This window comes from Pipistrellus kuhlii, unplaced genomic scaffold (assembly GCF_014108245.1).
Source record: "Pipistrellus kuhlii isolate mPipKuh1 unplaced genomic scaffold, mPipKuh1.p scaffold_m20_p_20, whole genome shotgun sequence".
In the NCBI taxonomy this organism is placed as follows: Eukaryota; Metazoa; Chordata; class Mammalia; order Chiroptera; family Vespertilionidae; genus Pipistrellus; species Pipistrellus kuhlii.
Genome location: NW_023425516.1, coordinates 11168411 through 11194936, shown reverse-complemented (window position 1 = coordinate 11194936; position 26526 = coordinate 11168411). Strand labels below are relative to the sequence as shown.

The window sequence follows — 26526 nt, the reverse complement described above, 5'->3', positions numbered from 1 at the left end:
TACCCCATTTATAACATGTGCTTTTAGACAAATATCTGTGCCCTTCAATTTCCTCACTTAAAAGTTCAAAAATCTGCCCAGCTAGCATGGCTCAGTGGTTGAGCATTGACCTATGACCTGGTTTGATTTCCGGTCAGGGCACAGGAACTGGGATGTGCCATGGTCCTGAGGCAAGAAAAGTCTTGGGTTGCGGGCTCGATCCCCAGTAGGGGGCATGCAGGAGGCAGCCAGTCAATGCTTCTCTCTCATTGATGTTTCTATCTCTCTCTCCTTCTCCCTTCCTCACTGAAATCAATAAAAACATATTTTTTTTTAAAGTTCAAAAATTTGCTGTTCACTGTATGTTCATGAGGACATTAAACTATTACTATGGCCAAACCAGACAAGCTTCTCATTAGAGAAGACGTGTCACTTACCGTCCACTTTAGCATGATCTGCGTATCACTGACGGCTTCTGTGTGCACAATGTGAGGCCCGGCCACTGGGCGGTTGGAATAACGATTGGGGAACCCAGCCACCTGATAAGGACGAGAGGCTGAACTCCGAAAACTCTCACCGTGATGGTTGATAGCAATGACCCTAAATTTGTATGTTGAACCTTTTGAGGAGAGAAAATAAAAATTAAAAAAAACAACCCAGAATTTTGAAAAAGCTTTAATACGACAACTGAAGGTACAATAACTCAAACTTATGACAAGTGTGCTATTACAATAACATATGCTGAAGCCTGTGCGGTACATAGATTTCTACCCACGTGGCAATTTCTAGCAACTGGTAGTAGCTGCTCAGTGCAGTGTGTTCACAGGAATGGTGGCTGTCTGACACAAAGGCCTGCCATAGTCCCAGGAGTTCCTCTTAAAAGACCGGTGCACAGACTTACTTAGACTCCCTCACTCTTAGCTCCAGCATGAAAGGAACCAGGGACATATGAGGAGGAGCTCAACTGTCTGGCCCTGGGGAGAAGGCTAGAGGCAGGCAGCTTTCTCTCAAAGGGAAGTGCAGGCAGAAGCCACTTCCCTTTGCTGAGCCCGGCCCTGGCAGGTGTAGGCACCATGTCTGAGTCTCCGTCGACCTGGCTACCATCGTGATTTCTCAAGACCCCCCTCCGATAACTTGTAGGCCTTCCCAACCCACTTCCAGCGGCTTTTCCATCTAAAGACCTATCTTGGCTCATGCTTCAAACTTTCCTAAAATCTCTCAAAAGGTTCACGAACCCCAAACATCAGCATCTGGCCTTGGTGTGCCCTGTACCCTGTACCTCTTGCTAAGAGGCCGCAGGTCTGGCACTAGAGGCAGCTGGACCCAGCTTGGCCTTTCCTGGGCACCTCTAAGCTCATCACCCTGTAGCTTGTGCCAGGTGGCTCCAGGCAGGGCACAGGCAGTGGCCAACCTTGGCCTGCATCTCTCAGGGAGCCTCAGAGCCGATGGACCTGATGGCCCCACTGAAGTCAGCTCTGCTCCACGGGGATAGGCCCCTGCACAGCAGCTCTTCCACGGCAGTGGTGGCCTCTTCTTTATTATTTCCTTTATTTTCACATTTTTATGCAATGAGCTTGCATTACTTTAGCTAAAACTCTATGGCTAATGAAATATGCAACTACAGTCAGCATTGATGGTATAAAAAGGAAACGTTTGGATATTAATACCTGGCTCTAAACTACGAACTTCCACAGAGAGTCTGGAAGGAGGGATGTCTTCCGCTGCCACCAGCCAGTCACTGCTCCTCATCCGTTTATATTCGACCTTGAAGGCAGTGATTGGAGAACCCCCATTGGCCCGAGGAATCCAAGTGACGTAGACGGACGTCTCGGACGCCATGGAGATGGTGGGCCGATCAGGGGCCTCTGGAACTGAGAGCAGAAACATTCGCTTCAGGAGCCCACAGTGTCAGAGACAAGAATAACTCAAACCAACTAAAGGGGATAACTGCCAAATATTTAATTAAAGGTTCTTCAAACTTTGCCAGAGGAAATAATATATCTTCCTGCTAAAAGGCAATGAAATAGCCAAATACAGGAAATAAAAGGAAGGAGAGTAAAATTAACCTATTAACTTAACAACTGTCTCTGAAAAACTGTACATTAGTGTAATAATTGTGACCAGGCTAATTTGGGTTCATGGCTAATACAGTGTATGAGTAATTTTATTAATGGGTGCTTCAAGTCTGATCATGCTTATAATTTATAGTAAATTGATAATAAAATTATTTGTTAGTGAATTTATATGGTTTCTTTATCCATCCAAATTATATAAAACACATTCAGCAAACAATCTAGAGATTGTTAAATTAGGTGTTGCTATCCTATCTTAACATGTCTCAAGGCTATAGGACTGCTACTCCAAAACACAGACTGCTAGGCGTGAATATAGATAAAATTTGACTAATAAAATCAATACCGATAATAACGGAAAGAGAGAGCATGCTCAGGAGGAAAGCAGGAAGTCAGGCTATGTCATCAAAGAAAAGCGCTGTGAGAAAATACATGAGCCACACGGCCAACCACATGAACACGGAGAGAACGGGGGTGAGAGAGCTAACGTCCAGCAGTTTTCAGTTCCAACTGCCAAGGGTAGGGGATGGCCTAACCCACAGGTGAGACAGTCTAGATCCTGTGGCCGATTCTCTGGAAACATCAGCCCTTAAAACCTTGTACCTAACTCTTCCTGCTGACCAAGCTGCTGTGTGATCTAACTGGCTGCCCACTTCACTCCTACAAGGAAAGAAAGCTGCTGGAAACAGCCTGGTTGGTATGGCAGCTACATCACAAAATAACACGCTGCCACTGAGCTGTGAATTCTGTGAAGTGAGCTAGTTCTCTTCGGCCTGCTCCCTTTCTGAGCGGGACAAGGAGGACCCACCGGCCATGGTGATATTGCCCAGGTGAAGTCACCAAGGGAGTCCGGCCTCTGTCCAGTGCCACACCGCTCAAGCAACACCTTCTGTCTCAACCCAGATTCAAGTACAGTACACGAGGACAAAACACTGTAGCATATGGTACTTGTATGGAGAAAAGTGTGGCATTTTATACAACAAATTGATTTATGGATAAAAAGGAATCTATTCAAAGCAGGCAGCTTTGAGTGATACTTACTGTATTCCTTTCAAGTTAGAAAGCGATGGGAACAGAATGAACAGAACTGTTAGTAAATCTCTTTAAATACTACATAACCAAACAACTTCTTTCTATTGATTCATGCGGGATTAAAACTTATCAAAGAGTTTTAATTATGGTATACTTAATGGTATTTATAGAGTTATTAAAAGTTCATCAAAGAACACCACAGTTTGAATAGAAAAAGAAAGTTATTAGGGAAAAATATCTCTACAGAGAAGAATATTTTCAATATCTTAAAGAAACAGCATGCGACAGTTGAAGGATAAAGAAAAGAACTCTGTAGTTGGAGCTAAAAAATCTGAATTTGAAGAGAAATTCTTCTGATTTCTGGATGATTTCAGGCAAGCTGCATCACTGCCTGAGTCTCAGTTTCCTATTTTGTACAATAGATATCCTACCTTTTTCATCAGGTTCCTGTGATGATTAAATAAATTACCTAAAAACCATGAGATTGACAAACTATAGCAATGACCCTGAGTGTGACTTATAATCACTCAATTAAAAAAAAAAATCTAAATCTTATTATAGGTACCACCATATATTTTGATAAGTCATCAAAAATAAGTAAGACTTTTAGAGTTCAAAATATAAATTTGGTTTCCCTGCCAGAGAGGAGATGGAAAAATCCTTTTGTGAGTTTTAAAATCTTAGTACCAGATGTTCTGAATCTGAGTGCATTACTTTAAATACCCATCATGACACTGGGTTCCAAGATCTGGATGCTACAGGGAATTGAGGAAAATGGCTGAAATAGGACCTAGAAGAGTACACGGTGGGTGTAACCTGAATGATAAACAGATGCCCTGTCCCATTCCGCTCCCCAATAATCTGAAACAGATCGGCTCCATTTATGAGCGAACAAAGTGAGTAGGCAGACGAGTCTCCTTACCTCCGCTGTGCCTGGAAGAGTCTGTCAGGACCACTCCAAAGTGGTCCGCAGCCTCTGAGAGCACGGGGCGCTTCGGAACGCCCGCTGGAGGGGAGGGGGCCTGAGCGTTTTTCGATGAGGTTGTTTTCTCTGGAAAGGTTAGAAAACACACTGTCACATGAGCTTCTGTATATGCGCAAAGGAAGAAAGGATACCATGACATTCAACTGGCACACAGATGCAAGCATGTGGACTTTATTTGTCACAGGGGCTAAAGTTAAGCTCTGCATTGTAAATACTTAGCCCTTCCTCTGACGGCAGCTTTACTCACCTTTGCTGGTTCGGAAGGTCAGCATGGCAGGCTGTCCTTCGCCCGCGGCGCTTCTGGCCACCATTAGAACCTCATAGAGACTCGATGGCTCCAGTTCCGTTAAGTGCAGCTCGTTTTCACTGCCCGGGACGCGCACAGTGTGCCAGCTGCCCACCGCGCCAGCACCATCGTCCAGCTGCTCAGGAGGAAACAGGCCGTTAGAAAAAGGAGATAAAGGGCAGAAAAAAAACGTCCATTCAAACTTGGTAAAAACGACAAGTTATTCCATCCCAGGTGAATTTTGGGAAGTGGTGTGCTGTGTTAAATAACAGAGAAACCATATTTCTTCATATTAACAAATATAAGGACTATTCGGAGGCCTGCAGCCAGAACCCAGGAACTCTCCCTGTCAAGAACGCCTGGCTCTGCTGCCTACCACCACGTATGGCCTCCGGCAAGTGATTCATCTCCCAAAGTCGGTTCCATTTACTTGTAATGCAAACAATACTCGTTTCTTACTGGGCTAATGGGAGAATAAAATCAGCATATAATGATGTGCACTAATGATAACATACACTACACATGATAAATATGACAAATCAGAATATGTATGTTTGTATATACATGGATTATATAATTATGGGTTATATATTTCTAGCATTCTTGCTTCATTCGTGACACTGATCAATCTGTGCTGAACGAAATAAACTTAAGGGATCCAATCCATGTGTCTTCATTAATGGAAACAAGAGACCAGCTCATATGGGAGTTTCCATGTGGCGAAGAACACCATTATGACTTCCTGCCTCTAGAATCATCCGGTTAGAAAAGTACAGCAACATTCAAATCTCATAGTGTTAAGTTTTCCAGATATTAAGCATATTATATGAAAAGATGGATACCAAATATCTTGAACAAAGTAAGTGATTTTTAAATATGAGTGCCTCTCTTCCCATTTCATTCATCTGCTGGTCTCATTAAACAGGGGAGACTTTTTAATTTTGCTTTAAGATAAGCCTCGGGAGGAAAAACATCCAGAAAACCGACAGTTTACTGTGATAAATAACCAAACAACACGAGATCCCAATACAATGAAGAAGACAACTTGAGATGCAAATTCTCATCAGAGATTATGCTGGAGGACTTTGTTCAAAAAGTTGTTTTCAGTAAGTCAAAGCTTTATTTGATAAATAGACTGTATATTACTATATTAGAGAAGGGGGGATGACCTTTTTAAAAGTGGTTTATAGCGCTTTATCCCCAAGGGGTTAAAGTGTTTGATAAAAAATGCTGAGAAGTCACGGGCTCCTGAGAATACCAATTTTGGGGAAAACTGTTTATACTTTATTCTCACCCTTTTTATAAGCTGGTAAATGCAGCTGGGATGTGTCCCCCCAACTCACCCTCCTGGAGCATCTTTCCTGCCGCTCCCCCAAAGTACAAGGTCATCAGCACATGCTATACACACAGGGTGAGGGTGAGATGGTCCCCGAGGAGACAGTACCTTCCGATACTTCACAAAGTAGGCATTGATGGGCAGCCCGCCGTCCTGGCCCGCCCTCCAGAGCAGGTTGTATGTGTCTGCCGTGGGGGTCTGCGGGGGGCTTAGAATGATGGGGGCCTCGGGCACTGAGGCACCGCTCGCACTTTTCTCGGACGGTGTCTCCGCTGAGCTGAGATGTTCCCTCACGGGAAGGGAGCTCGCGAGTCCAGTTTCTGAACCATCTCTCTTCTCATTCTGAGCAGCATCGGATGTGACTACTCCCGCTTTTGTATTTGTTTCCAAAGGAACTGCCGAGAAAGGGGGCAGGGAGAGAGGGAGGAAGAGGGGAGACGGTTTAAAGAAATGCATGATTCAGAGTCTTCTACATAGTGGCCTGCCCACAAGGATGCAATTTGAGCCCCAAAAGTTAAAGCAGGTAACATTCAATACTGAATTCATGGAAACCTCTGACCTCCAGTAGCTACCACTTTTGAAAAATATAATGCATTAGGTCAGTGGTTTAAAGGCTGCTGCACCTTTAAACATCTTAATGCACCAAGCATGGTGCCAGATATTAATAAACATAACCTTGTTTGATTCTTAAAACAACATTCTTAGATAGTAATACTCCCACTCTATAGATGAAGAAGTCAGGGTTCTGAGGGATTAAGTGACAGCAGCTGGCAGAAGAATGTTCGCGCTGCTAGGAAGAAGCGAGAGGGCAATGTATTAAAAACAAATACTGTATATTGCCAGCACGAGAAAACTTAAGGATTGACAGCCCAGGTTCTCTAAAGTGCTATTAATACTGACCAAAAAAAGTCTCCTCTTTTTTTTTTTTTTACTACTTTTGTGGAGGAAGGGAGCACAGGAAACAACGCTGGAGTTTCTTTTCCACAGTGAAGTCAGGTTTCTGGTAAAAGGGGGGAGTGTTTTTAGGAGAACTACTGCCGTTTAGTAGAGAAGCAACAAAAAACAGGACTAACAGTGTAAGGTCAGTTCTCTGTTTGTTTAAGAGAGAGAAAAGGTGTCCCAGGAGCATCCTCCATCAAAGAAAACAAGAAGCTAGTGAGAAAATAATAAAGAAGAAAACTAGTGAAGCTCAGGGAGACTTCAAAATATTGCTCCTGGAACGGCCATGTTTACCTAATGAGTCAGAACGTGGGCTGATGGGAAGGGAGGGATCTGGTGCCTGCTAATGCAGATTCGGACACAAGCAAGTGGGGTCGTTTGTTGTGGCTCACAGTATGGAGAAACCTTTTTATCAAGAGCAGTTTCACGATCCTCTGAGCAGGTTACCGGGGGGAGGTGGTGTTTGGCTGTAGGGGAGTTTAAATACCGCATGCCTCAGTTTATACAGAGGCAGGAGAAAAACTGCATGTTCCATGCAGGCTGTGTCTCAGAGTTCTATTCTCTTACTCAGGATGCAATGTGACTGCTCCATGCCCTTCTACACAGAGGATTCAATCAATCTTCATTTACTGTCCCGACCATATGACCTGAGCCCTCACAAGGTGCTAGATACCATTTATAAGGCCTTAATAGTACTTTCAAAAAAATTTTCACAGATGTTATTTCAACTTATCTTCAAAGCAACTCTGTGAAGTGGCCAGAATAGATATATCTAGCGTGTTGTAAGGTGGGATGGCTTTCTGCACTGGAAAAAAGATGGATAAAACGGTGGTTTTCTAAATACCGTAACTATGGCCATGAATTTAATGATTGAGTTGAAACTAATCAAACAGGGAGTATAACCATAGCTGTCAAAATTGTTCCTGCTGTGACCACTCAGAAGAGCAACCCCACCCAACACCCTAGAGAACCCAGGCCAACTCCCATAGGGGTCTCAAAGAGTTACAACTCACTCTACAAATATCTTCACATCCACTACCCCAAAACTCAAGGTCTCTGGAAAGAAAAAAACTGGGGATGCATATGTATGTGTGTGTGTGGTGTGTGTGTGTGTGGGGGGGGAGATAGTCCTCTCTCTCTTTACAATAAACTATGTAAATGGCTGTCAGTACACTGAAATTTAATAAAGCTCCGATTCCTGTGGAAAGAAGCAGAATGTACAGTTCTGAGCATTAATGAACTCAGTTGCATCTCAATAATTATCAGAGAGCATGTAAAAGAAGCCATGCAGGGCCACTTAGGCAGGATGTAGGTAATGGGGTTACTATACATAAAAATGGTATTTATCAAGACATTAAAATTGAGAAGGGGCCATCTTAAAGGTCTAAGAAGATCTAAACAAAGCAGTTTACATCTCTTTTAAGGGCTTCAGATCCTATGTAAAGTGAGGCATTTAGAGGAAATATCTGGTTTCATCAGCTATGGCTATGACCTCTTCAGCTCCCTCTACCCCACTTCCGCCAAATGCTCCCCAAGCAGCAGCTGCATTACACCTGTCTTATAGCTAACCATTTTGTGAAGAGCCACTCTTATTTTTGGTTAGCAGAATCAATACATAAACGCACACATATGCACATTCATATACACTGAGTGGCCAGATTATTTTTAAAAATATATATTTTATTGATTTTTTATAGAGAGGAAGAGAGAGGGATAGAGAGTTAGAAACATCGATGGGGGAGAATCATCGATCAGCTGCCTCTCACACACCCCCTACTGGGGATGTGCCCGCAACCAAGGTACATGTCCTTGACCGGAATTGAACCTGGGACTTTTCAGTCCGCAGGCCGACGCTCTATCCACTGAGCCAAGCCGGTTTCGGCATGGCCAGATTATTATGATCTCTGAACACATAATGATCTGGCCACTCAGTGTGTGTGTATATGTGTGTGTGTGTGCGCCCACGAGACCCAGTGCATGAATTCGTGCATGGGTGGGGTCTGGCCAGCCTGGCCAGGGGGAGGGGACATGGGCAGTTGGCCGGCCTGTCTGCTGGTCAAACTCCTGGTTGCAGAGACAATTTGCATATTAGCCTTTTATTATATAGGACATACAATGAGTGGCCAGATGATTATGCGTTCAGAGACCATAATAATCTGGCCACTCAGTGTATATCTATAAAGTTATTCAGCACTCAATACCTTTAGTTGAGGATTCGTAAAGTTACTAAAATCAGTGAATATTCCTTCCTTCCTTCATCACCAAGTGGGTGATTATAATTTAATAATGAGTAGATGGTAATAGCCATACCCTAACACTTAGCATTTATTGGAGGATCTCTATTGCTAGACACCATTCTTTGCACTTTACACCTATTAACTCCTTGAAAGCTCACATGGACCCACGAGTGGGGCATGTCACTATGCCTGTTCCGCAGGCGAGGAAACAAGCACAGGCGAGTTCAGTAACTTGCCTCGGGTACAAAGCTCCTGCGTGGCAGAGCCAGACTCACACAGCCTGCGAGCTGACACTCACATCATCCCCGCCTCTATCTGCATGCAGTGAGCAGCACAGAGTAGAAATGGAGTCCCTGGCCTTCCCCTCTCTTTCCACCTCCAGCCTCAATCAGAGCTAGGGTCCTTTCAAACATGCAAATGGAAAGACGGGGCACATCCACTCTCTAACTACCTCACTATCACTCCTGTGCAGACGACCAGCCCCTGGCCACTCCCCTGGTGTAAGGACCTCACATCCCTGACCACTCCCCTGGTGTAAGGACCTGCACACTGGTGGTGTGGCCTACACTCTGGAGGATGTACCAGGGGAAAGACCTGGGTGGCGTCAGACCATACGCTAATTAAAGCAGGGAATTCTGAAGCCCCAGGCCTGTTGTACAGAAGGAGGAACAGGGCCCCATGGACTCTGACCTGTGGGGCCTGAGGAACCAAGGGCCCAAGCAGAAGAGGGTCACACGAAGACCTCTAAAGCAGAGGCCCAGGGCAGGAACCATGGGTCCAAGAATAAGGGCAGCACTGCTCTGTGATAGTCTTACTTTCACATGACAAATATGGTGACAATCTCACTCAACTGTCTACGTGCTGGGGATGCCGTTCTAAACATCTACTGAAGGCCCTGAGGGGTAGCCCGGTCGGTGAGAGCGTTGTTCCTCCCGCTGCCAGCACCAGCTTCCCTCTGGCACCTGGGACTCAGGCTACCCTCACAGCCTCGGCTTCGTCCGGAAGGATGTCCAGTCTAATTAGCATATTATGCTTTTATTATTATAGATTGCCTAATCCTACCTCCCACCACCAGAAATTGTCCCCAATGCAGCAATCTTTATCTCCTATTATCACAGAAAATCATTCATCTGGAAAAGAAAACACCAATGGCAACTCACCCACTGTGAGGACAGCTTCCGACTGCGTGGAGCCATGCTCATTCGTGGCTTCGCAGGTGTACTTCCCAGCATGCTCCTGAGTGACGGCCTGGATGTACAGTGAGCTGGAGCCACCTCGGGACATGATGAAATAGACAGGCTCGGTGTCAAAGCCCCCGGGTCTTAGTAAGTGTGACTTTCGGGATTTCGATCTAAGGACTTGAGACGGGTGGCTGGTTATCAATCCATGCCTGTCATACCAGCGCATGACCGGAACTGGCACTCCGGTGGCGTTACAGGACAAAGTCACAAAGTCTCCAACTGCCACCTTCGTACTTGCTGGGGCTGTAATGATTACTGGCTTGAGCCCACTATCTGTTAAAAAAGTCATTCACATAAAAAACATTAAGAACATTATAGTATTACAGTGCAAAATAATTCCATCCTATTGTGTAAAAGTTCTCAATGTTGTAAGCAAATGGCAGTCCTAAACATCTCGTTCCAAGAATCTATTTTTCTGTTCCTGCATCAATACCACTGTCTTAATTACCCCAGATTTTTATATATGTTCTAATATCTGTTAAGGCAAGCACCCCATATTTTTTTCTTTTTTAAGACTATCTTATCTATTCTTGGGCCTTTGATCATCCATATAAATTTTAGAATCGGTTTGTCAAAGTCCTCAAAATATTCTGATTAGAATTTTAATTGAAGTTACAAGAATCTACAGAAATATCTTGGAAAGATCTGTTGAAAAACATTTTTTTTTTTAATTTGTTAATGAGCTGGTTAATAAGGCTGCTTCACGGACATGCCTCTCTGCAACCAGGAAGGACCAGGGAACATGAAGCAGTTCTGTGACGGTGGTGGGACCATTCCCTTTAGTTAAATTTCAACCGCAACAAAAGCTTGTCTGAAAAGTAGGATTTCCTATAATTAATCACAAGCCCTAAACACTACCTTTTTCAATGTCAAGTCTCCCAGTAGACTGCATAAATCCAATCCCATTGTCCACCACACACTGATACAGGCCGGAGTCTTCCATGGTGACACCGCTGATTTTCAATCCGTTTTCTGCAGTTAGATGTCGTGGGGAAGGATGAATGGGCTGTGCGTTATGAAACCAGGTACAGTTGGGGGATGGGTTCCCACGAACCTCACAGGTAAATTGCACTGTGGCCCCCAGAGACACAGTTTGATCCTGCAGTCCTTTAGAAATGGAAGCATGTTCTGAAAACAAAGCATAAGTTATCACGTGCGTCAGATAAAAATCTTCCCTACCAATAACTAGTTAAAACCAAACTGGATTGTTTGTTCACATTCTCCCATCTGCTGTGGTCAAGAAAAAAAATTAGAAATGTATTTTAACTTTCCTTTCATAGGGTAAACCATATGTTACTAATACGTTATAATCTCTTTTTATAGCTCTCTCCACGCACTTAACTCCCCCAATACACACACATACACATACAGAGTTTCTAATTTGGGGACTCTCTTAGCATTAGTTTCAGGTGATTTGTTTGAAATAAAGTAATAGTTTCCCTGGCTTTCAAACAAGAGCCAAAACAGAAAAACTTTTATTCAGAAGTTAAATTATTTTTATAGCCAATTCTGCTTTGAGCTTAGGTGTATACTGGCCAAAAAACTTCCTTTAATATCCATCAAGTGAGTTTTTACCTAAACAAAGTAAATCATGCATTGACATTTGTAACATATGCCCAAATTAAATGGTTATGCATATTAATCTAGTCCTAACGATCATTAAACCTTAATGCCCCTTTGCCATACACTTACATTAATACCAGTGTAACCTTCATCAGGCCACTGTTGCAATTACACACATGCAGATTTACAAAAACTGTATTAAGTATGAAACATTTACCGCCTATTTTTTCTGGTTTTCATGAAAACCTGCCTTGATAAAGAAAAACAATTTCTGCTACTACACATGACAGTGAGACAGGTAGCTGAGAGAAAGGAACAGCTTTGAGATAAAGAGTAGATATAGAAATGTAGGTGAAACTAATGCAAATTCCATGAGCCAGATTTAGTGAAAGCATTCCAAAAGGGAAAAGAAAATGAAATGGATTTCTTTTTGAGATGACATTTTCTAGTCAGTTCTCTGCCTTGGTTACTGTTACTGGATAGTACACCTGATAGCAGCCCAGAATGTTCCATCCTACTGAATTCCAGTCTCCTTCCTCCATGCCATTGAGAAAAACAAGCTCTGTGCTACGCAACCAGGTTGGGACGAGGTTCCTAAGAACGTTCGGGTGAACTGTCTTGCGACACCCAGAAAGACTACCTAACTCAGGAGTCCATTGGGAAAATGGAGCTTGTTCTGTCTGCTGGTGATGGTGTTTCCTGATAGTCCTCATTTCATTTATAGCTCATGAGCGGCTCTTCCATTCAAACATCAGTTAGATCAGGAAAACAGCTTGACTTGGCAAAAGGTCACTGAGCAACATCTTACCAAGGACATTGACCATGTACGTCACGTGCTTTACGTCTCCAGACTTGCTTCCCACCATGCAGGAATAGTTCCCGGCATCCACTGGGTCAATGCTATCTGTGGCAAGATGAGAATAAAACCTCCTCCAATTGCTTCCCGCCACCGCGTCCTGACCATCCTTCAGCCAGTGCACTGGAAGAGCTGGGGTCCCACTCACCACACACTCCAGGGTTACAGGACTATGAGAAAGCACAGATAACGCCTGTGAAAGGCGGGGGTGAAGAATGTGAAAATCATCTGAAGAAGAGCCTGGAAAAAAGAGAAAACAAACAAACAAAAAAATTATCACGTCCCATCTCTTCCTTAGCAATTCTGTGAGCTTTCCCACCTGCCCATTGATTTTTCTTTCCCCTACAAGGTCCTATCTGGCAGCTAAGTCATTTGTAGTTGAGAATTAAAATGAAGAGAGTTTGTGATCCTTTCAGGCTACTTCTGAATTAGCAGTTTAGGAACGAAGGACAGGAACCACTACTTCACTAAGCTTTGGCTGAAGCACCTTACTGTAAAAGTCAGGTATGAAAGCTAAAAATCAGGTAGGAAAGAGGACAGATACCTATTTTTTTCATAATTCACAGCCCCTAACTTGATCACTGCTAATATCAAGTTATATTTTTTCTATCATTTATTTTTATTTGAGCAAAGGGCAAAGTTCTCTACATGTATTGCTCTGTCCTCTTAATCAAAATTCTCCTCTAATAATCATTAAAACATGTTCAATACTATTTTATGATACGCCTCTGTATTTAGTTTTTTTAAGACTTTCTTATGGTAAACAAACATGATCTAAGAGAAAAATGAACTCTCATTTCCCAATGAGGTATGCTCCCAAGGGTTCTTCCTGGTTACCGATATTCTTCCAAATACTTACGACTCACAAGGAGCTTCTGGCCAATGGATTCGACTTTTAATTCATGTGTGACAGGATTAAAAGCTGCACATTTATACGATCCCTTGTCCTCTAAGGATACATTCAAAATCTGAAGATTTCCTGATGGAAGGATTAAGTAATTCTCTGAGGAAGGAAAGGATGTAGTTAGACATCTCTCTTTACAAAGGACACCAATGAAAACTAATCCATTCTGATAGTTCTGCTTTAAATTTAGACATAAGACTAGCAGCAAATAAGCAATTGAAGGGAATTCATGAATGAAGGAAAGGAAAACTTAAGGCAAAAAAAAAAGAAAAGGTCAGTAGTACTCAAGTCACAAAATCAAGCCCATTGGAAACACTGGACAGCAGATCACTGGTTGGGAACACAGACAGGAGAAGCAGTTAGACAAAGACTCAGTGACCAGCTACACCACCCTGGGCAAACCGGCACCAGTGCTCAGTCATGTCTATTCATTCCTTATTTTTCTCAACGAAAAGGTACTGAGTGCCTATTTTCTGCCAATGATGGCCCAGGCACAAGGGACAGAGCCATGAAGAGAGAAGACAACTGTCCAAACTCGTGAGCTGACAGTCCAGTGCTGGGAATGGGGGTGGCAGATAACCAACCAACCAACAAACGCATGTACAACACAAGGCTCTGGGGAAAACGAAGCCGAATACAGAGGACAGAGCAGCCGAGCACAGACTCTAGAAAGGGCCCAGAGGGCGATCTTCTCGGAGGAAGGTCTATCTGAGCAGGGACCTGAAGCAGTAGAGAGGGTGAGCACAGGGAATGCAGATTGTAATCATTTCTGTAATGTAACCATTTCTTCTCGTCTCCTCCCCCTGACTTCTGAGAGCGGAGAACGTGTATACAATGCATTTTTTATACCCACAATCCCCAGCACACAGGGCTTAGCAGCAGGTCCTTTAATGAACATTTGACCAGTGGGTGCCACTGTCTTTTCATGAAAGCTCTCACCTGTAGAATGCCTCAGCCACTTGCCCCGGATTTTGTAGCGCACCTCGGCTTTGGGGTTGCTCTCTGGTACCTTGCAGCCAATGAAACCAGCGCTTTTTTCTGCTGCTGTAATAACATGCTTTGCGGATGAGTCAAAGTCACCAAGAACTAAAAGAAAGAAAAAAAAATCAACAGAATCAATAAATGTAAATGTGAACTCTCTTTCCCAAAGGAAATTTAAAAACTAAAAACAGCATCTGCAGCATGGCTGATGGTGGCAGCTGACCCCAGTTCACAGGGGAGCATGGTCTTTTTACCCCACAGAGCAGCTGGGGTAGAGGTGCATGGTTGAGGCTGGAGCTAAGCCCTGGCACCGTTTCCCGAAGACATGGAGAAAAGCAAACCGCTTTGAAAACGTTAGGGAGAATTATGAAGCATAACTGTTTCCATTTTGTGAAGATAGAGCCTTCTCACCCTGCCTAGCCAGCATAGCTCAGTGGTTGAGCATCGATCCCTGGTCAGGACACAATCCGGGGTTGAGGGCTCCATCCCCAGTAGGGGATGTGCAGAAGGCAGCCTATCAATGATTCTCTCTCATTATTGTGTTTTTTTTCTCTCTCTCTCCCTTTCTCTTCCTCTCTAAAATCAACAGAAATATATTTAAAAACAAAGCAAAACTGACTTTCCCTATGCATCATTATTCTGTTTGCAGCTATTCATACTCAACCTGGGACATGGGAAGACAAAGCTGCATAGCATGTGGATTGTCTGAATATATGGACTTGGTCTCAGGCCCTCTGTGTGTGTTACCGCAGACGCAGCCTGCAGGGAAGCCTTCATTACCCCAGTGCTGCATGCAGTCAGCAGCCTGCCACCCGCCTGCTCTCCAGTGCTGTGTCCTGGAGCGATCCACGGGTCACAGCTCTACACAAACATTTGCTCTTCTCAGTTATGACAAACTCACTACTCCTGGGGAATCCAGATTTGTTCTGTAAATAGGGGTGCCCTTGCGGAGAGGTTTCCCTTGCTGGAAGCCATCACCGTTTGAAAGGCAGATGGCTCAAGCTTACTAAGAAAACTGCGAGGTCCAGATTTCCCCTAAGCTCAACACTCAGCATTCCTTTCTTTACAGTCAGTTATTATTCTCCTGTTTCTCTAGCCTGGTTTCAATTAAATAAATTAAAATCACTCAGTGATCAGGCAAATAAAAACAATTAGATGTGAGAGAAAGATAAAGAACTGCAGAAAATAACTGAGGGTCGAAGTAGACAATAGGTTTTTTGTTGTTGCTCCTACGAAGGCCTTTTAAATACCAAGAAATTCAGAATTCGCTTTAGAAAACTGTCCTATCTATGTAAAAATCCACTTCCGTGCCCTTGTTACAGAAGACATCTAGGCTAGGCTCACAGAGGTTCAAATACATTCCCTCCCACCCCTCTGTGTTAAACATAGCAAGTGTCAAGGCAGGGATGAGAACTCACGTGTGTCCTCCTCCAAAACCCATGCTCTTCCCACAACCCCAAAGTGCAACCACTGGCAGGAATTTCAGGAAAGCCCATGGAAAACAGGGCCAAAATCCAACTCACCTGCAATGGAAACTGTGGCAGGGCCGCTCACAACTGCACCGACGCTGTTGTTGGCGATGCACTGGTAGTGACCCGAAAGGGAGGGGTTGAGAGAAAGGATAGTCAAAGTCCCCTGATGAATCTTGATCTGCTCTGAGTTTCGGTCCAATCTTTTTCCGTTATGCAACCACGTGATGTGAGCGGTCACAGGTTTAGCAGAGCAATGTAGAACTATAGGTCCGCCAGGTTTCTGGACAGCAGACAGTGGCTCAGAAAGAAAATAAGGTGCCAGGTCTACAAAGGAACATTCCCCAGGTGCAAAGGAAAGGGAGAATGAGAAAGAAAGTACATTAAAGACATTTCCTCTCAATCTACGTCACTACAGGCAACCCTTTGCTTTCTCTATATATGTTATGGTTCTTAATGCTTGTAAAAGTTTTAGGAAGTCTTAAAAGCCCATTTTTTGGAAGAAGTAAAGGCAACATGTTAACCTACAGCTTAACAATCAGGGTGCAATAGATAAGAATCCATAAGATATACATGAGAAATGGCAAGTTGCTCATTGAAGGAAGTAGCTTTTAAGAAATGAAAGTTGATTGAGAAAGTGGCAATGACTTTCAAACTAAAAAGAAATCTCACCCTAACCAGTTTGGCTCAGTGGCTAGAGAGTCGGCCTGTGGACTGAAGGGTCCCAGGTTCAATTCCAGTCAAGGGCATGCACGTTGGTTGCAGGCACATACCAAGTAGGGAGTGTGCAGGAGGCTGCTGATCCATGTTTCCCTCTCATCGATGTTTCTAACTCTCTATCCCTCTCCCTTCTGCTCTATAAAATATTAATAAAATATATTTAAAAAGAAAAAGAAAAAGAAATCTCTACCGTGTTACCAACAGGGTTTGATTTTTAAAAGCAAGTTATTTTTTAAATAAGGCTTTACCACTTCCCTTCAAAATAATGTTCAACTTTTAAGGGAGCACAAGTAGAAAGTTAGGAAATCACACTGGACTACAAAGTCTATCCTTTTTTTTTTTTTTTTTTTTTTTTTTTTTTTTTTTTTTTGATAGAAGGCTCAATAGGGCAGCAACCTTACTATTTTTATTCGGTATTTGGAATAGGTTCATTTGTTATGTCTATTCTCCCAGAACTTGGAGGGAGAGAGGATGCTCACACACGTAAGTATCAAAACAGAGCTCTCTCTTCTACTACTCGCCTCCCCCCAAAAAAAGAGGGCAGAGGGCAGGAATGCTATTACTCTTGCAGAATAAAATACTTAAATTAAAAAAAAAAAAAAAACCACACGAATATATTATTGATTCTATTCTTACAGGATATTTTATCAGAAATAAAGATTAAGTGCCTCTCTACTAATCTGAGGTTGTTGTTTAGCAAAAGAGGAAAAAAAAAAAAGGTACTAAAATCATTAATTCAATTTTTCCTTTCTAAATCTAATATAGTTGATAATATAGTTAAATATATAACCTAATATATTTAACAGAGGAAAATAAATATTACTTAATGAGTAAACATCAATGTATAACGTAATACATCTTTACACAAATATAAAGTAAGAAGAAATGCCTGCGGGCCATTGTTAGGCTCAGGCTTTCTGTACACACTTAACAACAAACACAGTTAAGCTTTCCAGTAACTCACAGAGTTAGGTAGTAACAAATTAGACAAGGTCATGAGGGCTGGGATTTTAACCAAATTCTCCTACTCCAAGTTGAATACTATTACATGCTGATACTAAAAAAAAAAAATTTTGGTGGTATGCAGTCAGCATTTTATTCCCGTTATAATTTCCAAATTCAGAAATTTGAAACATATCTTCTTACTGAAAAAGGCACAATTGCAAAATATTTATTTTTAAGGCAATAAAAGGCATAAATTACAAGGATAATGATGGGAAGGCCTGCTGATGCCCAAGAAGCACTACTAAAAGATTCTTAGATTGCTAAGTTAATCAAAGTATTAAAATCTGGTCAAATTTTACAAAAGTCTTTAGAATCCATCACCAGCAGCAAAATACTGAAGTTGAGAGATTGCTGTTTTAAGATTAAGGAGACGCTTCCGTTAAAACACTACGGTTCTTCTATTCTTACCTGAACTCACTGAGGAGCACAGGAGGGCAAGAGTGATATACAGCAGTGTCTGTAAGGGTCCAGGATCCGGATGCATAGCGCCAGATGACGGACGCGGCAGGACAGGTTTCCAGAGCAAAATCCGGGCCTTGGCTCACTGAAACACAGTCAAAGAAAAGGAAATCTAAACCACAAAAAGAGTTGGCCTCATGGATCCGAATCATCAATAGAGCTGTTTGTGAACATGATTCATTTCTTCCCAACTGACAAACTAATCCCCAGGTTCTAAATTATGGTTAGAAGGTTTGCTCATTCTTCCAAAGTGTTTTATTATGCAGAATCCATCCTTCCAAATGAATGCATTCACAGCCTTGTAGTGAATTTGTGTCTCACAAGCATCTACAACTCAACACAATCAAAACACATGCTTCCTCTACTGTCCTTAAAAGCAGAAAGAACAGAAACAACAAAATAATAGCAAGTTTTTATGTAGTGCTTACTTAGTATGTGTCAGACACCACTTCGGTGCTTTTTGCTATATTAACTTCATCTTCACAACCACCCTATGAGATTGGAACTAGTGGTTCTCTTCCATTTCTTCACCTGGGGACTCATGCTCATGGACCGAAGACTCCTTAAGAGCGTTGCTATAAACAGGCAGCAGAGTAATAAGGAGAACTGATGGAGATGAATGGCAGTCAAGGGAAGGTTTGTGTTTGTGGGGGTTCTCTAATACACAGAGAGTGCAGCAGTTTAGCAAAGCTAACAATGCCTACTTCTCTACACCAGATACTCTAAAATCTACAAGTAGCAATTTCAATTTCATCCCAATCACGGACGATCGGTCCATGGGCTGCCTTTCCATTTTTTCTTGCTGGCCTCCTTCTTACAAACGGGAGAGGATTTTTTGGTACTACTCAAAAGGGGCCGTCGGTGTGAAAACATTGTTGGTTTATTTGAATTCTCACTTGGTTCAAGGGTAAGAACCGACACACCGCTGCTCAGCAGTCAAGGCAAAGTAAACATTCAAATAACTTGTTAACAGGAGCCACTTTGCTGAGAGAATGAGGACAAGGAGGAGTGTTTCTTCCTTTTGCCAAATCTTTCCTCGACGATTTGTTTATTGAAAAGTGGTGAAAAGAATTCCTGAGTCAACTTTAACCCCAGCACATGATCCACTGGGTTACTTTACAGCTGTCCTTTAAAATTTCACAGCTCGTTATTGCTGCCTAAATATTAGCACATGGGAATATCCTTTATTGACTCTATCTTTCTCTTAGGTTACTCATAACATGCTGTTTTTTATTTAAATTTTTATTTATCAATAACAGTTGATGTGTATTAGTTTCAGGTGTACAACATAGAAATTAGATATTATATAACTTACTAAGTGATCACCCTGATAAATCTAGTACCCATCTGACATCATACATAGCTATCACCACATTATTGACTATATTCTCTATGCTGCACTTTTACATCCCCATGGCTATGCTATAACTATCAATTTGTACTTCTTAATCCCTTCACCTTTTTCACCCATTCTCCCAGGCCCCTGCCATCTGGCAACTGTCAAAATGTTCTCTGTATCTCTGAGTCTGTTTCTGTTCTGCTAGTTGGTTTATTTTGTGACATAGATTCCACATATAAGTAAAATCATCTGGCATTTGTCTTTCTCTGTCTTATTTTACTCAGCATAATACCCTCTCTGTCCATCCATGTTGTTGCAGAGACAAGATTTCATTCTTCTCTATGGCTGAGTCATATTCCATTGTGTAAATTCACCACTTATTTATCCATTCATCTCTCGATGGTCACTTAGGTTGCTTCTGTATCTTGGCTACTGTAAATATATGGTACATTTGTCTTTTTGTTTTAGTGTTTTGGGTTTCTTCATATAAATACCCAGAAGTAAAATTACTGGGTCCTTCTTTATCTAGTGTTACACACTTTGTTTTAAAGTTTATTTTGTTTCATTTAAGTATTACTTCCTCAGATTTTTTTTTTTTCATTTTTGTGAAATATCTTTTTCCATCCCTTTACTTTCAGCTGTGTGTCTTTTGATCTGAAGTGAGTCTTTTATAGACAACATATGTAAGGGTCTTATTATCTATTCAGCTGCCATATGTCTTTTGAATGGAGCATTTAATTCATTTGCATTTAAAGTAATTATTGATATGTAGTTATTGCTATTTTATTATTCATATTTTTAATCTTTTTCTTCTTCTTAAAAAAGGACCTTTTAACATTTTTGTAATGCTGTTTTGTGGTGATGAACTCCTTTGGCTTGTCTTGTCTGAGAAGTTCTTTATCTGACCTTCAATTCTAAATGATAGCTTTGCTGAAGAGTAGTTCCTTGCTTTTCATAATTTTGAATATTTTGTACCAATCTCTTCTGGCCTGCAAAGATTCTGTTGAAAAGTCAGCTGAATATTATAAGAGCTCCCCTGTAAGTAATTGGCCTTTCTCTTGCTGCTTTTAAGATTCTCTTTTTGCCTTTAACTTTTTGCATATTAATTATGATGTGTCTTGGTGTGGGCTCTTTGGGTTCATTTTGCTTGGGACTCTTTGTGCTTCCTGGGCTTGTATGTCCTTTTCTTCACCAGGTTAGGGAAGTTTTACATCATTTTTCAAATAGGTTTTCAATTCCTTGCTCTCTCTCTTCTCCTTTCAGCACCCCCACGAAGCGAAAGTTGGTATGCTTAAAGTTGTCCCAGAGGGTCTTTAAACTATCCTCAAATTTTTTTATTCTTTTTGTTCTAATTGGGTATTTTCTGCTTCCTTACCTTCCAATAACTGTTTTTGATCCTCTGCTTTATGTACTATACTGTTAATTCCCTGTAACGCATTCTTCACTTCTAACTGGTTCTTTTTTATGTTTCCCATCTCTTTGTTATAGTTCTGAGATCACTGAGCATCCTTATAACCAGTGTTTTGAACCCTGCAGCTTGTAGATTATCTCCATTTTGTTTAGTCCTTTTTCTGGAGTTTTTTTCCTGTTCATTGGGACATTTCTTTGTGTTCTCATTTTGGCTGTTTCCCTACATTTGTTTCTATACATGAGGTAGAGCTGCTACATCTCCCAGTCTTATGGAATGGTCTAATGTAGTAGGTGTCCTATAGGGCTCAGTGGTGCAGCCTCCCCAGCTACCTAATCTGGACATTTCAAGTGCACCCAGTTTGGGCTGTGTACACCTTCCTACAGTAGTTGAACCTTGATTGCATGTCAATGGGAGGCATTTAGCCCTGGGCCGATGGACTGAGAGGACTTGGTGTGAACCAAAAGAAGATGCATGGGCCAACCCCACAGAGCAAGAGTTACTTCAGTGGGTCCTCTGGTTGGGTGGTGCTCCAATGTGGTCTGAAGCTGGGGTCTCCTGGAAGTGGCCACTTGGCACGAGCTACAAAGCAATCTGCAGAGGGCTGCTACTTGTGCTAGGCTTGAGGGTGCCTGCAGAGGCCAAGCTGTGAATCCAGCCAACTACAACTAGGTAGTCCTGGGACTGGAGTCACTTAGCAAGAGGTATAGGGCACATCAAGGCCAGACAAGGCTTATCTGGGGTTTGTGAACCTTTGAGAGATTTTAGGAAAGCATGAGCCAAGACAGGCTGTTTGTATGGAAAAAACAAAAGTTGGATGGGTTCAAGTCTCTAGGAATCACCAGGGCAGAGTGAACCATGTTAGCCAGATTGATAGAGAATCAGATATGGTGCCTGCATGCCAGCTCTGTAGGGAGAGGACTCAGCAAAGTAACAACAGCCTCTGCCAGCTCTTGTCTGAGAAGAAGCTAGCCCTTCATCCCTCACCAGAAGCCAGATAATTCAGTTCCTCCCCATATGTCCCTGATACACCTTTCGAGCTGCTATTCCAATACTGGAGCTCAGAGCAAGTGAGTCTGAGTAAGTCCATGTATGGGCTCTTTAAGAAGTATACCTGGGACCCCAGAAGCCCTCTATCTCACTCAGCCATAATCCCTGCTGGTCTTCAAAGCCAGAGTTAGGGGGACTTCCCTTCCCGACACTGGAACCCTAGGCATGGGCCCTAGTGTGGGGCTGGGACCACTGCCCTCAGGAGGACTTCCACAGTCAATATATCCCTTCCAATTTTTAACCACCACACGTGGGTTTGGAACCAGCCTGCCCCTCCAACTAGTTTTGATGTGGCCTCTTCTTTATATCTTTAGTTGATGGGTTTCAGGTGAACAGAATCAGCTAGATTTCAGGTGGTTCTCAATGACTGTGGTTGTGATAGATTCGAAGTACCACATTTACCCATCTGTCATCTTAACCAGAACTGCAACATGCTCAGCATTGAATTTGGAAGTTGGAAAGAACTTATGACCATAACAATCCCTTACTAAATATTTAACTTGGTTTATGTTTATGAATGGCAAACTTGCTCAGTTTGTTAAATAATTATGATAATGAGAGTAAGGTCCTGAGTTCTATTGCTATATGGGCCAGGTAGTTTGAAATTGCATTCAACAGCCACCAATAGCAACATAGGTCCAACCTCCCAAATAAATACTGCTGACCACAAGTAGGGTTAGATATCAGATAAAGCAGGGTGTATCCATTAACACTACTGGAAAATTGCTCAATGCTATGTCATTTTTAAAAGTATTTTTTGTCAAAAAAAGGAAACTCAGTATCAGTATAAACGCTATTTGACCAGCAAGTTATTGTAAAACATATATGTAAAACACTTATATGTAATACAGAACTACATAAAATGTACATGTTTACATTTTATATATTTATAATTTATACATAAGTATATATGTCCTGCATTGCTCTACTAAATGAACAATTTGTTTGACCAGTTTACCACAACTGAGCAAGGTTCCTGCCATTTCACATAGATCTGTGGCTTTAACATGCATGTCACCTTTTTTACCCATAAAAATTTACCTCAGCGAGGGAAACAACAATCCTAATTTCCTCTGCATACAAGCTTCCCATCCTTCTCTTGTCCTCTTTTCTGATTAGGTAAGTGCACCTCAGCCCACTCCTCATCACTTCAGCACATAACTTGCTGTTTGACCTCTGTTCTAGTGCATTTAACATTCACATATTCTCATGCACAAATTAAAAACAGAATTCTGATTTCAATCATACCAGATGGAATAGAATTCTGATTTAATCACACTTTCATTGTTCTGGACTTCAGTGTTTTTCCCACTTAGAATTTTTTTTTAAAGCACCCAATGTGGTTAACATAATACCAGGTATATAACATAACAGAATATTCAAACAAAATATTCAAGTTTCCCCCCCCACACATATTCTATAATGAATATGTTACTTTTACAAGCAAAAAGTTGTTAACACGTTTCTACAAATACTCATTGACAAAAAGTCACATTCAGCATACAAAATGTGAACTACATAAATATACAAAAAATTAAACATGCCATTTCCATCAACTAAAGATAACACATCAACATTTTGTTGCTTTTCCTTCTAATCCTTTCCATATGTGTATATTTATATAACTGAGATCATAACATATATACAAGTTTTAAATCCTGTTTTATTCATTTATCTAATGATGATTTTTACTTATTAAAATTATTCTTAAACATAATTTGATACAGTAAACTATCAAATTATGTTTAAGGATTTTATTGAATGTACTTTAATTTACTTAGATACTTTATTGAATGTACTTTAATTTACTTAGCTATTGCCTTTTGGACAGTTAGCCTATATTTTTTAATATATTTCTCTATATATATCTGTATATATATATTTTTTTGCTAATACAGATAATGTCACTATGGATATCTTTGTCCATAAATCTTTAACCAATCTAATTATGTCCTTAGAATAGATTTTTTTTAAGTGGCATTAATGAGTCAAGGTGTACAAACAATTTTAAGACTTTTTATATATAGTCAAATTGTTTTCCAAAAAGAAAAAGACAGCAACGATGTATAACCCTATCCCCAACAACCACCATCACTGGCATATAGTATAGATACCTACATTGTGCTAACCAAAGAGTGAATACAAAATATGAATTTGAGCAATTAAAATATTTGATGGATCATAAAGCAACATTCACTGTCCAATCTAGCAAGGCTTTTTCTAACAATATGCTAAGTTTTCACTTAATGCAAGGCTCTGGCCAGGTTAGCTCAGTTGGTTGGAGCACTGTCCCAATATGCAGTTCTGAGTAGCAGATATAAGTGTCTGAGAAGATGCTAGTGGTCACTTAGCTCTGAAGAAAGAATCTGGTAGTAGAGTCTCTCCAGAAAAAAAGAGCAGGGTACCAAGAAATCAAAACAAAATAAAACAGCTAAGTGTAGTGCCCCTTTAAACCTACAGCTCAGGGGACAACTCTCTCTGCATGCTGGGAAACATTTCTGGAGAACTCCCCACCTTTAGATGCCCCAAGTACTGCTGCTTGAGCCCTGGCCGGAAGAAGAGCAGGCATTTCCTGAATTACAGGCCTGTAAGTCTCCCCTTCCCATCAACACAGAAGGCAATTTGTCTCATACAACCAACTCTACTTTTATGCCATCCCAGGCTCTGAGGCATTTCTGCTGGCAAAGGGAAGCTAAAAGTAATAAGAAAGGAAATACTTCCCTAACATTTACTTAACTTATTGTTCAGTGGTGAACTTAATGCTTTTATAACCCCTCTTCAGCATGCTGCCAGAATAATCCTCTGGGAAAAGTCTTTCCTGAATTTCTAAATTTGATTCCTTTGTTTCTGAAGCAACGCCTTGGCTTTCCCAAGGACCATCAAAGCTGTCTCTGAATTTTCCGCTCCCTCTTCTCCTATATCAGACTTTCTGAGTTTTCTTTCGAGCTTAGAACAACTGTGATTAACTGGTGAACAATAACTTGGATTTGGGATTGGGATTGTGCTTCAAAACAGAAACTTCTTGAGTTTCGTTTCCTTTTATAAAAGCATCCCATTCTGTATAAAACAGTAATTTCCTTCTTTAAAAGAACTGATCCTTATTCCCAGACCGTATTTCAAACCATGCTACTTTTTAACTGTTGAGAAAAGTGAGTTTTCTGTACTAACTACAAAAGAAAAAATAAAACATGTCTACTTAAAATCTTTTATTAAGTACTGATTAATTCAGCACAAGTTCGATTAGGAAGTCAAACATGCCGTACATTTCTTAACCACTGAGCAACCTTGATCTTAATCACATCCAACTTTACATTGTCTGTTGACGTTTTCTTCATTCTGAATATTTGAACAATTTAATGAGGAAGCTAATATTTCCTGCAGGCTTCTCCAAGAACCCCAATTTTCCCAGAAAATGTTCACTCAATCAATTAATTCCATACCTAGGCGATCAACTTTGGCCAGGAGCCTGGGAGGGATACAGAGATAAGATGAAAAGTCCCAATTCCTGAACTCAAGGCTACTATAGTCTTAATTGAGAAAAGAGGGAGAACATAATTAACTTTGGAATAAAGAAAAGTGTCATACGTGCAAAGAGAGGGTTAAAAAGTATTAAAAGAATTCAAAGCAGATGAATTCATCTTTCGTTCCACACACTGTACCAGGTACGTGCCTACTACCCTCAATATGTGTCAGGCGCTGTGCTGTGCTGTGCTGGGAACTCAGCCACGAACAAATCAGACGGGACCTCTGCCTCCCTGAGGATTAGTCGTTTGCATGGCTTCTTTGGGCAAAGATACGCCCACCAGTTTACATGGCACCATGGTATTTGGTCAGAAATTGCAAGAAGAATTTGATGAACCCAAAACACGGTGCCAAGTGAGGGGGCACAGTGAGCATGTTCTCTCATATCCCATGTCACATGCATGTGAACATTTCCACAAGCTGGGAAGCACTCCCAATGTTCAGCCTTTATTTTGCCATAAAGGTGCTTTTCTGTACTGTAACTTGGTAGTGGGTTTTGTTTGTTTTTTAATGTGATTTTTTTTTTTTTTTTTTTTTTTTTTAGAAAGAGAGGAAGGGAGACGGACAGACAGAAACATTGATGAGAAAGAAACCATCGATCCGCTGCCTCCCCCGGGCATGTGCCCTGACTGGAATCCAACTGGTGACCTCTTGGTTCATGGGGAAATGCTCAACCACTGAGCCACACCGGCTGGGCAGTACTTTGTTTTTAGGGGCATGTGAATGCACGGAAACTGTGTGCCCTAAAAGGACTTCCCGTCCACAAGTCAGGAAGACTTCCTGTCCTCCAGCCCTCCTTCTCCAGTCTTCACCCTCAAGTCTTCTTTCTCCTTTCTGAGCACAACAAACTCACTGCGATGTGTGTAGAACAAACTGTACTTATTTACTTTCAACATATTGTTTACCACTTGTACAAAATTGAGTTTATCGCTTAGTTTATGTCTTTTTCTGTGAAGCTGCTTCACGCTCTAGGGTCGGAACGGACCACATCATGACTTTTCCCATCAAAATCAAAGGAAATGGTTTTTGCTAAGAGGCAATGCTTTTAGGAAAGAAAGGTGTTCGGGAATTAAAGCAGTTACCTGAGGGAGGGATGGATGAGCAGCAGAATAAGGCTCATACAGATGCTATAGGAAAAACAGA

At 41.6% G+C, this 26526-nt stretch overlaps 1 protein-coding gene across 5 annotated transcripts in view; it reads right to left on the bottom strand.

Annotated features, from left to right (window-relative positions):
• The window catches only part of CDON (cell adhesion associated, oncogene regulated), a 67630-nt gene that overhangs the window by 18904 nt on the left and 22200 nt on the right, over positions 1 to 26526 (bottom strand). For all 5 annotated transcript variants that reach the window (XM_036449147.2, XM_036449144.2, XM_045585458.1 and 2 more), the window contains exons 2-13: positions 18014 to 18149; positions 15935 to 16207; positions 14370 to 14516; positions 13386 to 13529; positions 12479 to 12766; positions 10966 to 11235; positions 10027 to 10380; positions 5799 to 6085; positions 4316 to 4490; positions 4006 to 4134; positions 1647 to 1850; positions 417 to 598 (exon numbers count right to left, since the gene is read on the bottom strand). In XM_036449147.2, the coding sequence (XP_036305040.1) occupies positions 417 to 598; positions 1647 to 1850; positions 4006 to 4134; positions 4316 to 4490; positions 5799 to 6085; positions 10027 to 10380; positions 10966 to 11235; positions 12479 to 12766; positions 13386 to 13529; positions 14370 to 14516; positions 15935 to 16207; positions 18014 to 18089 (2529 nt within the window). In that variant the 5' untranslated portion in view covers positions 18090 to 18149. The remainder of the gene's footprint in view (positions 1 to 416; positions 599 to 1646; positions 1851 to 4005; positions 4135 to 4315; positions 4491 to 5798; positions 6086 to 10026; positions 10381 to 10965; positions 11236 to 12478; positions 12767 to 13385; positions 13530 to 14369; positions 14517 to 15934; positions 16208 to 18013; positions 18150 to 26526) is intronic.